We start from the raw sequence: 13,972 nt of genomic DNA on the forward strand, positions 1-13,972 counted from the left end.
TTTTTGACTCCAGTTCCTCCACAGATTAATAAGAATGATATCCCTGGTGAAGGACTGGCTCCTAAAGAGGTGAAGATCAAGATCAACAGCACATTGACTCTGGAGTGTGTAGCTCAAGCCTTTCCTACTCCAGCACTGCAGTGGTATAAGGATGGACAGGTAACAGCTCAAAATACCTGGCTTGTCTAGACAGCTTTTACATCTGTAGGACATTTTCCTAGAAGGAAAAGAGAAGAAAGTCTTTCTAAACAAATTTTTCCTCATACATCTTCTCCACAGATCCTACGGACAGATGACCATGTGTCCATCACAGCTAACGGTCGTATTGTTCAGATCAAACATGCTCAGGTGTCAGACACTGGCCGCTACACCTGTGTAGCCACCAACATAGCTGGAGAGGATGAGAAGGACTTTGATGTAAATATACAAGGTGAACTGGGTTGACTGATGTGATAACTGCGACTGTTGTTAATAACTGCAGGCAATACTGAGATAAATGCAGATTCCATGCACTTTGTTACGTTTTCAAGCACACTATGAATAAAGTTTTGAAAATGCTTCAAAAAAAGTATGATCTAAATATTTTTCCTCTTTTTTTCCCCACTCTATTCAGTCCCACCTAATTTCAACAGACCTGGTGGAGATGGTGATGCCACGTCTCCTCCAGGCTTTGGAGGGGATGTTCGAGATGTGATACTTAACAATCCCATCTCTCTGTACTGTGAGACCAACGCCGTCCCCCCTCCAACACTCACCTGGTACAAAGATGGACAGCTGCTAACCTCTAATGACAAAGTTCTGATCCTACCAGGTGAGACAAGCAAAGTAAAGATAAGAAAATTAGTGAGTTAGTTCATACCAGTTTTTCACTGTGTTATTGTCATTTATTCTCAGGGGGGCGAGTGCTACAGATCCCCAGAGCCCAGGCTGAAGACTCAGGCAGGTACACATGTGTGGCTGTCAATGAAGCAGGAGAGGACTCCATCCAGTATGATGTTAGAGTGTTATGTGAGTAAAAACACTTCCTTGTAGTACCAATATCAGTCAGTCTAGCAGAGAAAGTCTTTATAAACCGTGTACATCTGTCTTGAACCAGTACCTCCAACCATACGGGGAACAGACAGCGACTTGCCTGATGAAGTCACAGTTCTGGTTAACAAAACTACCCAACTGGACTGTCATGTGGATGGAAACCCCGCCCCCAAGATCACCTGGTTTAAAGACAGCCAGCCAATCATCTCTAATGGTCCACATAGAATTCTGTCCAATGGGCGAACTCTTCAGGTAACAACCAGGAAACACAGACAGATTAGCCCAGCACTCGAAATCACAATGTTTTTCCTTTGGTCTTTCAGTAACTGCCCTCACTCATTACTTTTGCATGCAATATGTATTTAACAAGGATATACTTTCAGCATTGCCAAACTGTTCCTAATGTCTTACCATCATGACCATGCAATGTAGTGTATTTCTGTATTCTTGCTTATTATATACATGCCCTGTCAGGTGTTGACTGCTCAGGTATCTGACACCGGGCGCTATGTGTGTGTGGCTGACAATGTGGCCGGAAGTGCAGAAAAGTCCTTTAATCTCAATGTACATGGTGAGTTACAGGAAGATCATCTGAATGTACTTTATTCTCCTTTCCTTGTAGATTAACTGTCAAGTTAATGATGGATTAAATCTTTGGTTTTTCTGTATTCAAGATCCGTGCTTTTTTTAAATGTAATTTCTTTTCTTCCTTTCAGTGCCTCCCACTATTGTCGGCTTGAGTCCTGAGAATGTGACAGTGGTGGTGAACAACTTTGTGTCTCTCGCTTGTGAAGCTACTGGCTTCCCTCCTCCCACACTGAGCTGGTTAAATGACAGGGGACTCATTCAGGCCAACACCAATGCACTCATCATGCCAGGTACTGAGAGAAATTATCTCCTCCTACAGACTCACACTAAAAAACAACCTGTATTTAGCGATGGGAAAATTGAAGGCATATTGACTGTAAAAAGCAGTAAGGATGCCTAAATATTGGCATGCCACGAAAAATGATAAAGACAAAGATCAAATCGTAAATTACATTTTATTCTGAATATGTCTGTTTCTTCATTCATGTCTACAGGTGGTCGCACTTTACAGATTCTAAAAGCAAAAGTTTCAGATGGTGGGAAGTACAGCTGTGTGGCCATGAATGCAGCAGGAGAGGCTTACAAACACATCTACCTCTCTGTGTTTGGTCAGTTGGAATTGTACACTACAATCCTGATTTTGGCTTGATTTTCATAATGAACTGACATTACGTTTCCTCTCTCCTCTACCTTGCAGTTCCTCCCAGTATCCGGGACAACAGTGGGGATTCTCCAGTGGTGGTGAATGTCCTTGTTGGGAAATCAGTAACTCTGGAGTGTGAATCCAACGCCGTGCCTCCTCCCACCATCACCTGGTACAAGAACGGCAGAGTGGTGTCAGAATCAGCCAACCTGCACATTCTGGCAGAGGGACGACTCCTTGAGATCAAAGGCTCAGAGGTGAGAGATGAATGGATACTGTGTTGTCTCTTCCTTGTTTTCTAACATTTTTCTATATCATTTACATTTCCCATAATTATATGTCTTTTGTTTTGAATAAAGATTTTGTAAGAGAAGTTCTTTCTTTATTACATTCAAGTGACAACCTCTGGGGCTGAAAAATGAAGTCAAGGCAGAAGTGTAAAAAGCTTCAATTTCTCAAATGGCCACTTGAGGCTGGCTCCAAATCCCCACAGAACCCCATTTTAAAATGTCCAGTGTTACAGCAGAAATAAACATTACCACAACCTAATGCTAAAAAACTTTTTGGTTTCTTTATCAAATTTTTCCACTAATGACAACTGTACTTGGGTGAGCTTTTATACAACTCACCTGTTTAAATTGTATTTGAAGCTTAAAGTTACACATAATAAAAGCCGTGACCAGTGGGTGCTGTCATAGGACAGGCCATGGTCCAGAGACATTTCCATGGCTCACCTTAAAACTGCTCTTCAGGAAACAAGTCAGTGACGTCATGGAGGACTCGTTTATCTTTAAATGCAGTCAGTAGTTGCCTCAGCCATACCACTACCTATCACTTGTCAAACAAATTGGGCAAAAAATACCAATTATCTGCAGGCAAATGGTTACATTAAGTTGCAGTATGATGGTACATTTTATTTTTAACATTTAGTTTTTTGCATTTGCCTCTCTTCTTCAGGTGTCTGATACCGGACAGTATGTTTGTATGGCCACCAATGTTGCTGGACAAGTGGACAAGAACTTCCACTTAAACATCTATGGTGGGATATTCTCAATATAAATGACTGAAAAGTTATGAAACTCATATTTTGAAACAATAATATGAAAAAATATTTAGAGATACCATACCTATCACACTCTCTCTTCAGTTCGTCCCGGTATCGATGGCCCAGCAGAGGAGAGCGTTGTGGAAACCATCAGTAACCCAGTCACTTTTGCCTGTGATGCTACTGGAATCCCTCCACCCACTCTCATTTGGCTAAAAAATGGACATCCCATAGGTACAGCTGTGTACAGGATTGAGTTAGCTGCAATGACAAGCAGAACACCACAAAAAAAACTACTGTGCATGATTCAGGACGGGGGAAATTACACAACTAGGTACAGTGACTTTTTCATTATCAGTTTATTTATAACAAACATATGAATTCATGCTTCCTTTAGAGAACTTGGAGTCCCTTGAGATGCACATCTTTTCAGGGGGCAGCAAACTGCAGATTGCACGGTTGCAGCTGCCTGACAGCGGCACTTACACGTGTGTGGCCTCCAATGTGGAGGGGAAAGCCAAAAAGAGATACCACCTCACCATACAAGGTACAAGTATACCTTTAAGGCTTAGCCCACTGTGGAAAATGCTCATGACTTTGTAAAAAATATCTGCAAAAGAAAGAAATTCTAAAATTCATGACTATACAGAGAATTATGTTCTTCAAGCTTATTTAGACATTTATCACACCATTGTCATACATGCACTAAATCAGTGTTTTTTCCAATATGTTGTATGTTCACTGACTGTATTATCCCAGTTTTTGATGTTAACATAAGCATGTCTAAAAGCTACCAGCTAACACAAGTAATTCTCTGTTAGTCCCTCCCAGTATCTCTGGATCAGAGATGCCCAGTGAGATGGGAGTGCTGCTAAATGAAAGTATCCAGCTGGTCTGTCGAGCCAGGGGAACCCCGCCTCCAAGCATCCAATGGTTGAAGGATGGGGAAGCCATCAAGAATATAGGACAAAAAGGGCTCAGGTACACTATTGCCTGTCACGAAAAAAACTGAGCAAGAATCTGACAATATGCAAATCCAGACAGATACACAGAAACTATTTCACACTGAGCCATGGGAAGACATACTATTTGTTGATGAACAATACTGTATATTATCTATAAATAAAACCAAAACTTGGAGACAGTTTTAGAAAGAAGGTCATTTGTGCAAGGTAGTGAATAAAGATATGAGATACTCACAATTACGTGGCACTTTCTAGAAATGCAGCACGAATCATGGAAGAGAGGAAAACATGCTATGTCTGCTAGAGAGGATATGTGTTTTATGTTCTTGTTCAAAAATATTTGCTGTTTCTATGATCAGGATCAGTCCAGATGGCAGCACGCTCACTGTCACTGGAGCTCACACCACCGACAGCGGCAAGTACACCTGTGTGGCCACCAACACTGCAGGGGAGGAGGACAGGATATTTCATCTGAATGTGTATGGTGGGTCTAATTAATGTTTTTAATACATGGGTCTCTCCTTTGTTCTTCTTAATGACTTTTTTATATTTTATATCACTGACATTACTCTCTGTGTGCTCCCCCAGTGCCTCCTGTGATAGATGGCAACAGTGGGACTGTTGAGGAGCTGACCACAGTTCTGGACAGTTCTGTCAATATCGAGTGTGTTGCTACAGGTTCTCCTCTGCCTCAGCTCAACTGGCTGAGAAATGGTCTCCCGCTGCCGGTCTCCTCCCACGTTCGACTCCTCTCTGCAGGACAGGTGCTCCGGTAGGTCAGTGGACAGGGCACATGAAGAGGATGGTCAACTTGTTTTCCTCTTTTAAATATGAAACGGCTGATCAGAGATGAACATTGTTGTATTTGTTTGTTGTGTAAAGTAAGCAAACAGTAGTATTAACTCTGACTGTATCTTCAAAGACATCTTATCTCAGTATCTCTTATTTATTTATATTTACATATTATATTTACTGTTTTTTATATAAACAGTGGGTTAAAGCTTTCACATTTAGGGATGGATGTTGGCAAACACACACACACACACACACACACACACACACACACACACATATATATATTATTTATCTACCTATCCCCCAGCAGTATTTTTGGTTAGATATTAGACATATTTTGTGAGACTTCAGTTGTTTCCAGAAATGTATATATTGTTCTTTATTAATTTCTCAGGATTACACGAGTCCAGGTGTCTGACGGTGGAAGTTATACCTGTGTCGCATCAAACAGAGCAGGAGTGGACAACAGACATTATAACCTACAGGTGCATGGTGAGTCTAAGAAGTTGGAAATAACAATCAAATACACGTTTTGGAGGTGTAAAGTTTTCATGTTTATTCATATATTTCAGATAAAACTGAGAATGAGCGGCTAGTGATGTTATTTTTCCCTCTTCAGTCCCTCCTGGTCTGGATGGAGCAGGAAGCATAGAGGATGTGACTGTAGTCAGAGGAAACTTGGCTTCTCTGCTGTGTATTGCTGATGGGACCCCAACTCCCATCATTTCCTGGCTCAAAGATGGAGTGACACTAGCCCCTGACCGTCACCTCATTCTCCTCAACCTGAATACCACCTTACAGATTCCTCAGGCCCGAGTCAACGACACAGGACGCTACACCTGCAAGGCCAACAACACAGCTGGTCACGCCAGTCGTCATTTCAACCTGAAGGTTCTGGGTGAGTGAAAGCGGATTATGGCTCTTTATGTGGCTTCAGTTTTTCCATCACTGATGAGAAACATTTTTTTTTTATTGGTTTACATTTTCTTTCTCAGACCCTCCACGCATCGAGGGCTCTGGTGTACCAGCAGAAGTATCAGTGGTGGTTAATAATGTCCTAGAGCTCCAGTGTGAAGCCACAGGTATCCCTACACCCTCGCTGACCTGGCTGAAGGATGGACGGCCGCTTCCACAGACAGACAGCCTGCTCCTTCTCCGGGGGGGAGAGGTGCTGCGTGTGGCCTCAGCACAGGTCAGTGCCTTTCAAATTTCAGGAAATTACAATGTTGTCCCGATAAAACATCAAAGCTGCACTTCTATTACATTCTGTATATGATGGCATGAGTGCAACAAGATGATTTTAGTCTTTTTCCACTGTTTTTATACTTCTACTCACATTTTTTCACTCCCAGCTGGAGGACACGGGCAGATACAGCTGCTTGGCCAACAGTCCAGCAGGAGATGATGATAAAGAGTTCCTGGTTCGAGTGCATGGTGGGTAACATAGATGTGTGACAATCTCTACCTTGCAGGTAGTTTATTTATGGTAAAAGTATAAAAATTGTTGCATAGTAGTTTAATATGAAGTAATAAGCTTCCTTTGTCATGCATTTTCACTCAACTGATAAGATTGTAAATATGAGACTGGGCTGTAAAATTAATGTTAGTTCCTCTCTCTGGTCAACACATCTCAGTTCCTCCAAACATTGCGGGAGAGAACACACCTCAGGATGTGTCAGTGCTGCAGAACAGACAGGTGACTCTGGAGTGTAAGTCTGATGCTGTTCCACCTCCAACTCTGACCTGGCTCAAAGATGGACAACCGCTGCAGGTCAGAAATCAAACAAAATAACCACCAACACAATAGTATGATAATTCCCAGCATATATCTGTAAATGACTTGTGTTTTTCCTTTATGTAGGCTTCTGCTCGTGTGCGTGTTCTGTCTGGAGGTCGATACGTACAGATCAACATGGCAGAGCTCAGTGACAGAGCTCAGTACACCTGTGTGGCAAGTAACATCGCTGGCAAGACAACGCGACAGTTCAACCTGGCTGTCAATGGTACAGTTATATTACTAACTAGTTTACTAATGACGTATCGATTGGTCGATATAATTGACCGATATTAGCCTGTCACAGATATATTGATATCAGCATATATCTTGTTCCAATATGTACCGATACAGAAACCTTTTTAGTGCATGACATAATTCAGAAAGAGCTGTGTGAGGTAGTTTAGAAATGGTGTCATATAGATTTTTACTGTGCTCTCATTACTCAGTACTACTGTCTGCAGCACATGTAGCAAAGCAAGGCAAATTTATTTGTAGAGTGCAATTCATACACAAGGTAGTTCAAGGTGCTTTACAATGGCAAAGAAATACATTCAGAAAGTAATTATGAAGATGATTCAAAAGTAGACATTAAGATCATACATTAAAATCATAAAAATAAAACATAAAAGTGCACAAAAAGTCAAGATTAAAAGTGCATTAAAAGTTAAAAAAAAAAAAAGAAAAAAAAAAGATTTAGCATCTAAGAGGAAACTACCATAAAAAATTGGGGTTTCTGCTTTAAAAGAGCCGGCAGTTTGAGCAGACCTCAGGAAGTTTGTTCCACAGGTGAGGAGTATAATTGCTGAATTGGTATTACAGATAGGTGGTACAAAGTCAAGTGTGTTCATGGTTACCTGGTAACTAAATAGTGACCCCATCATTGTACTTTGTCAGTATTACTCCAACATATGCATGTGTATTTCCATAAAGACGGCCAATATATCAATGTTGTTATTGTGAATTGAAAAAGTCCAGTATCAGTCAGACTCAACTTTTTTGCAACATGTCTGTCTGTCTGTCTGTCTTGACTGAGGTTACAATTTCAGCAAAAAAAATCAATTTTTAATTACTATTTAATTCATCCTAAAACTTCGAAAGAGAAAATAAAACATTCTGTCAATATGAACATCTACCTCCTCAGTTGCGCCGACTATTAAAGATGGCTCCCAGACAGTGTCAGTGCACATCAACAAGCCAGCAGTGCTTGAATGTGTAGTGAGTGGAGTTCCACCACCTCGGGTGACCTGGAGGAAACATGGTGCAATACTGGCAGGAAACAACCCCAGGTAAAGCACACAGAATACAATAGTAATGCCCCTGTCTCATACTACTATGTTTTTTTAACCATATGTCACATTCAGTGCACAATGTCAGATTCAGTATTTCACGCAGCTTGTGAACATGTGTGCAGGTACACATTTGCAGAGGACGGCTCTTTACACATTCACTCTGCTCAGGTGACCGACACTGGTCGCTACCTGTGTATGGCAACAAATCAGGCTGGGACTCAACGCAAGAGAGTAGATCTGCAAGTATATGCTGGGTGGCAAATATGCACAAATGGTTTAAGTCACACAGAACCACAGTGATACAATTAGTTAAAGATCTCTGCTTCTCGTTGCTTAGTGCCTCCTTCCATTGCTGACAGTCGCACCAATGTGACGGTTATAGTCAACGTTCAGACCACCCTGTCTTGTGAGGCCACCGGCATACCCAAACCCACTGTGAGCTGGAGGAAAAATGGTCGAGCCATTAATACTGACCAGAACCAGAATATGTACAGGTTGATCCAGGTTTTCTCCTTCTCTTTTCTAATTTAACACCTGTAAAAGATGACATATGTTATGACTCTGGGCTATAAAAAAAATTGAATTAAATTACAAACTCATGTTGTTGCTGAAAAGTCAAAACCGGAGCTTTAAACCCAGTTGATGCAGCAGTTATTCAGCTTATTTAATGTTTCTGTTGCTTAAACAATTACATGGTATTATTTTTCGTGAATACATGATCTAATAAATTTTCTACGTGCTTCTAGGTAGTAGGATATGTAGTAAAACTACTTCTCAATACTAATTTCACTTCTTTCAATCATTTCCAGATTACTGTCATCAGGCTCTCTGGTAGTTATAGCGCCCACAGTGGAGGACACTGCAGTGTACGAGTGTGTGGTCTCTAATGAGGCAGGAGAAGACTCCACATCTGTCAATCTCACTGTCAATGGTAAACAGAACTAAATTTGTTTACAGATTGGTCATTCTTGTTATCAGTATTTATCAATATTGCCTTGTGAAGTGACTTAATTCCTAAATGGATGATCCATTAATGGCAAATTTCAAATATTTTCGTTCCTTGTTTTGACTCTTTTTACTGTATTTGTTCCACTAGTTCCTCCATCTATAGCAGATGAACCCACAGAGCTAGTTGTAACCAGACTGTCCCCAGTGGTTATTGCCTGCACTGCATCTGGAGTTCCAGAGCCCACAATCCACTGGAGCAAAGATGGCATGAAGCTCCCCAAAACAGGACCAGGATACAGCATCCTGCCAACAGGTCAGAGTCATATCCATGAAAATAATATCCAGAAATACACAAGATTTAAATTCATCTCCAAATACTCACACTTCACTCCATAAGAGGATAAATACATTTACTTTGTTGTAACTGTGGATGAAAATGGATGTAGATGTACTGCTATTATAGGTGAGACACAACAGAATTAAAGATAAGAGTCTGTAAGTGTCAGCTTAAATGTGTTAGATGTGTTAGGTTACTTTAAATGTAAGTAGCAATAACAAATCAAACAGAACTTTGGTAACCGTCTATAATTATATTGTGTGTGTAATTTCTATGTGTTGATGTGCTTTCAGGTCCAGTAGAGATCACCTCCGCTGAGCTCACTCATTCTGGACGCTACTTATGCACAGCTAAGAACGCTGCAGGCTCAACCCACCGCCATGTGCAGCTCACAGTGCAGGGTAAAAACATCCTCACCACCGATTCATCAGGAGACACATTGCTGTTTAGAGGCTGTGCAGGATAGAAAAAGCCAAGAAGATTCAGCTATAGCTGTGGATTGACAGACTTATATATTTTTTTAGTTCATTGTTTGATAAAAGGACATTTTTAACTGTAGTAACTCAACATTTCTAAATTCAGTCATGCAGGTTAGCCAATGATTTTTGTCATTCACTCATAGGTCTTGACAATGCGACTGCACTCTCTTTAGGTGAGCTAGTTGCAAGGTCCTGGTATTGTGAATGTTGGCTTTATGTCATGGCTTATTTGGACACATTATGGAACAGACTGACTTTAACCTAATGTACTTCACCTGTACTTGGACGAGACAAAAAGTCTTCAGTGAAAAATTCCTATTAAACTTTTGAGACAATGTAGGATGTTAGTTGGTAATGACTGGTTAAAATGTAGTTTTGTTCTAACTGAAGTTGTAGTAAAGGCTGCGAGAATTCTGTCAAATTACTGATATTTGAAAAACTGTTCTGACAAGACACAGCGAGACAGTGTGCACAGTATCAGATCCCTGAAAATGAGGGAAATTAGATTTTAGTTATCACTCATTATATTATTCACATCTTTGTTTCTTGTACTATGCCATGTCAAAATATCTTCAGAGAAAAGCCACATTACTTTTCTGTTTCACCACAATAAGTTCAAACATCTGTTTCATCTGCTGCATGACTATGACGTTCCTTTAATTTGCTATTTAGTTCTTTTGCTTTTGGTCTTTCTGACCATTGCTCTTTTCCAATCCTTCTCCTTAGAGCTTCCAGTGATCCAGTCTCATCCGTCCACCCTGGATGTGATCCTCAATAACCCCATCACTCTGCCCTGCAGGGCCACAGGCTCCCCCAGACCCACCATCACCTGGCAGAAGGAGGGCATCAACATACTCACCACAGGTAATTAAACCTGCCTATGTGTCTCTTATATTTATAAGTAATCTGTCATGACGCCGTGTCTCTTGCTTCATGCTAGGTGGTAGCTTCACTGTTCTCCCTAATGGAAGTCTGCAGATCTCGAAGGCCTCTTTGTCCGACTCTGGAACGTACATATGTGTTGCTCAGAACCCTGCTGGCACTGCACTGGGCAAAACTAAACTCAGAGTACAAGGTAAGAGGCACACCCAGGTAATAGAAATGTGATTAACAGTGGCTGAATTTAAATAAGTCCTCAAGTACTGCACTTAAAACACCTATGATGTAATTGCACTTTAGTTAAGTATTTTCATGTTATGCTATATTTTGGAGGCAAATATAGAGCTTATTCCACTACATTTATTTTAAAGCTTTAGGTACTAGTTATTATTGCAGATTCTTAATATAAAATCTAAACTGACATATTATGCTATATTATTATAAATTAAGGTGCTCTACAGTTTATAAAGTAATTTAAATTAGCTCCATCTCCAACATTAAAATGATTTACACATAAATGAGTCAATACTGATAATTCAATAATATAATATATATTCTTTTGAAATGGGCCATTTCATAGTTACTTCTTGCACTTTTCTTAAGTAGGATTTTGAGTACAGGGCTTATTTTTACACTGCAGTATTGCTATTTTTAAGTAAAGGATCTATATACTTCTTCCACCACTGTTAACAGGATTATTATTTGTAATTCTCAGATATTGTGTAAAGAGAACTAAGGAGAACACCTTACGATAAAATATACTCTAGTACAATAACCCTGCAAAAAATTCAGAGAATTATTTTTTGGAGTTGCAACATCAAAGTTATCACTCAAATCTAGCTAACTTGTATACATTTTCTTTCTCCTGATAAGTAAAGGTTATGTGACTTACACGTGAAAACCTGCACTCCCTTCAGTCATCTAAAATGAGGTGTAATAATAGCCTCAAAAAATACACCAAATGTATTTACTACACCCGATATTTCTGTCTTCGCTGTGTCCTGCAGTCCCTCCAGTGATCAGCTCAGAGACTCAGAAATACGTGGCACCTGTGGACTCCTCTGTGACGCTGCAGTGCCAAGCTGACGGCTCCCCTCCTCCTTCTGTCACGTGGCATAAAGACGGGCAGCAGCTGCGTGAATCTGTCCGTCAGCGGGTCCTCAGTTCAGGATCGCTGCAGATGGCCTTCATTCAGCCAAGCGATGCTGGACGATATACTTGCACTGCTGCCAATGTAGCGGGAACTGTCAGCTTGGAGATGAGCCTTACTGTGCAGAGTAGGTTTCTGTCAATGGAGTCTTTTAAACCACAAGATTGAATACATCACTACAGTTGTTACTGTTTTATGTTTACATGGTGTCTTACTTGTACAGAGTTTTAGAATGACATGCTATTCAGCTAAAAACAACAAATTAAAACAAAGCAGGGCAGTATATTGTAAAATAAATCACACTGCCTTGATGTAGGGATATGTATTAAATTATTATTAAATTGCACAGAAACTAACAATTTTTGAATGACTTTAAGCTTTGTTTTTATCCTCTCTCACCTTTTCAGTTCCTCCCTCCATTCGTGGGGGAGAGCAGGAGGTTGCAGTGGTGGAAAACAGTCAGGCCCAGCTGGTTTGTATAGCAGACGGTGTCCCTCAGCCTACACTGTCCTGGGAAAAAGATGGCAGCCCTCTCAGTGAAGGTGCAGGAGAGTACACCATCCTACCCTCTGGGGAGCTGGTTATTGACATCACTCAGGTAAAAAAAAAAAAGAAATAGACAGACTGGGCAAGTATCGTTCTAGTTGTTATATAACTACAGTGCTATAGATTGTTTACAGATCAGTTTGTCGTCTGTCAAAAAGATGCATTTGACAACGTTTTTATTCACGCTCCTCCTGTCCTGTCATCCTCCTCCCTCCTCCAGCCCGAGGATGCAGGCAGTTACACCTGTGTTGCCAATAACTCAGTTGGGCAGGACAGTTGGACGGTGACTCTGTCGATTCATACTCACCCCATCTTCACTGAGCTGCTTGGAGATGTGGCCCTGAACAAGGGAGAGCGCCTCCTGCTGGCTTGTGGGGTCAGTGGTGTCCCCCTGCCCAGAATCACATGGGCCTTCAACAACAACATTATCCCAGGTATGACATTTTAGTCGACTCTTCTGTGTTTTTTCAAAATATAGTGCTGCATTATTTGTTAGTTTTTTCCCTTTTTAACTGTGTTTATCTCTTGTCTTTAACTGACTGTTGCTGATGCTTTAGTTAACTACGATCACATGAATGGCCACAGTGAGCTGGTGATAGAGAGAGTGAGCAAAGATGACTCTGGCACCTACACCTGTGTGGCAGAAAACAACTTAGGAACCATCAAATCACTGGCATTTGTCTATGTTAAAGGTAAACAGTCCCATAAAATGTTTTGACTCCTATGTCTCACCTTTCCTGCTGACAACTTGCCCCTAATTAAGTGACTTGTATCTAATATCAGGGCAACTATTCTGATTGAATTCCTATTTGTCTGTTCTCCAGAGCCACCCATCATTGATGGAGACCTTCACTCCAACCGTATTGAACCTCTGGGTGGTAATGCCATCCTGAACTGTGAGGTACGAGGAGACCCTCTGCCAATCATCCAATGGAGCAAAAATGGAATAAATATTCAGATCAGCAACCGAATCCGTCAACTGGACAACGGTTCCCTGGCCATCTACGGCACAGTGGTAGGAAAACACTGGACTAAGACCTTGTTTAATTAATATCTGGCAAAAACTGCTGATAAATAGTGTGATTGTTGTCACATTTTTACTAAGTGTAGGCAGTACAAAATGCCCTGCACCCATATCTCTCTAGAAGTACAAAGAACTCAAAAACGCCTTTTGTGTAATATCCTAAAGTTATAATGCTATAAATCCTAAGAAAAAGCCAAAAAAATTTAATTTCTTTGATCATTTATTTTGCATTTTGTTTCCATACTTGTCTCCTACCTGCTCTGTGTAAATACATCCTGCAGTTCACCCGAAAAGTCCCTGAATTTTTGTCAAATGACTGTTGGTCGCAGCTGAGTCACAAATTGCTTTAAAGTTGTGCCTTAGAGTTCAGAATTTGTGTGTATTTTTACAGAATCGGGTGCAAAGAGTGATTTTGATGTTAGGCTTAATTTTCTTCTGAAAGTTAAAAGCTCGACAGTTCTTTCTGTTTTTAGTT

At 40.7% G+C, this 13,972-nt stretch overlaps 1 protein-coding gene across 2 annotated transcripts in view; it reads left to right on the forward strand.

Moving 5' to 3' along the window:
• Window positions 1-13,972, forward strand: part of hmcn1 (hemicentin 1) — a 104,007-nt gene that overhangs the window by 69,808 nt on the left and 20,227 nt on the right. For both annotated transcript variants that reach the window (XM_055019030.1, XM_035945611.2), the window contains exons 52-85: window positions 14-159; window positions 280-430; window positions 614-811; window positions 895-1,008; window positions 1,097-1,284; window positions 1,507-1,603; window positions 1,749-1,910; window positions 2,115-2,228; window positions 2,318-2,520; window positions 3,221-3,302; window positions 3,411-3,542; window positions 3,706-3,855; window positions 4,130-4,289; window positions 4,633-4,757; window positions 4,862-5,045; window positions 5,463-5,560; window positions 5,688-5,966; window positions 6,064-6,260; window positions 6,421-6,502; window positions 6,703-6,839; window positions 6,930-7,071; window positions 7,987-8,131; window positions 8,257-8,383; window positions 8,471-8,628; window positions 8,944-9,065; window positions 9,231-9,395; window positions 9,713-9,820; window positions 10,625-10,762; window positions 10,839-10,973; window positions 11,785-12,054; window positions 12,335-12,525; window positions 12,694-12,907; window positions 13,031-13,165; window positions 13,298-13,488. In XM_055019030.1, the coding sequence (XP_054875005.1) occupies window positions 14-159; window positions 280-430; window positions 614-811; window positions 895-1,008; window positions 1,097-1,284; window positions 1,507-1,603; window positions 1,749-1,910; window positions 2,115-2,228; window positions 2,318-2,520; window positions 3,221-3,302; window positions 3,411-3,542; window positions 3,706-3,855; window positions 4,130-4,289; window positions 4,633-4,757; window positions 4,862-5,045; window positions 5,463-5,560; window positions 5,688-5,966; window positions 6,064-6,260; window positions 6,421-6,502; window positions 6,703-6,839; window positions 6,930-7,071; window positions 7,987-8,131; window positions 8,257-8,383; window positions 8,471-8,628; window positions 8,944-9,065; window positions 9,231-9,395; window positions 9,713-9,820; window positions 10,625-10,762; window positions 10,839-10,973; window positions 11,785-12,054; window positions 12,335-12,525; window positions 12,694-12,907; window positions 13,031-13,165; window positions 13,298-13,488 (5,240 nt within the window). The remainder of the gene's footprint in view (window positions 1-13; window positions 160-279; window positions 431-613; window positions 812-894; window positions 1,009-1,096; window positions 1,285-1,506; window positions 1,604-1,748; window positions 1,911-2,114; window positions 2,229-2,317; window positions 2,521-3,220; window positions 3,303-3,410; window positions 3,543-3,705; window positions 3,856-4,129; window positions 4,290-4,632; window positions 4,758-4,861; window positions 5,046-5,462; window positions 5,561-5,687; window positions 5,967-6,063; window positions 6,261-6,420; window positions 6,503-6,702; window positions 6,840-6,929; window positions 7,072-7,986; window positions 8,132-8,256; window positions 8,384-8,470; window positions 8,629-8,943; window positions 9,066-9,230; window positions 9,396-9,712; window positions 9,821-10,624; window positions 10,763-10,838; window positions 10,974-11,784; window positions 12,055-12,334; window positions 12,526-12,693; window positions 12,908-13,030; window positions 13,166-13,297; window positions 13,489-13,972) is intronic.

This window comes from Amphiprion ocellaris, chromosome 2, assembly GCF_022539595.1.
Source record: "Amphiprion ocellaris isolate individual 3 ecotype Okinawa chromosome 2, ASM2253959v1, whole genome shotgun sequence".
NCBI lineage: Eukaryota > Metazoa > Chordata > Actinopteri > Pomacentridae > Amphiprion > Amphiprion ocellaris.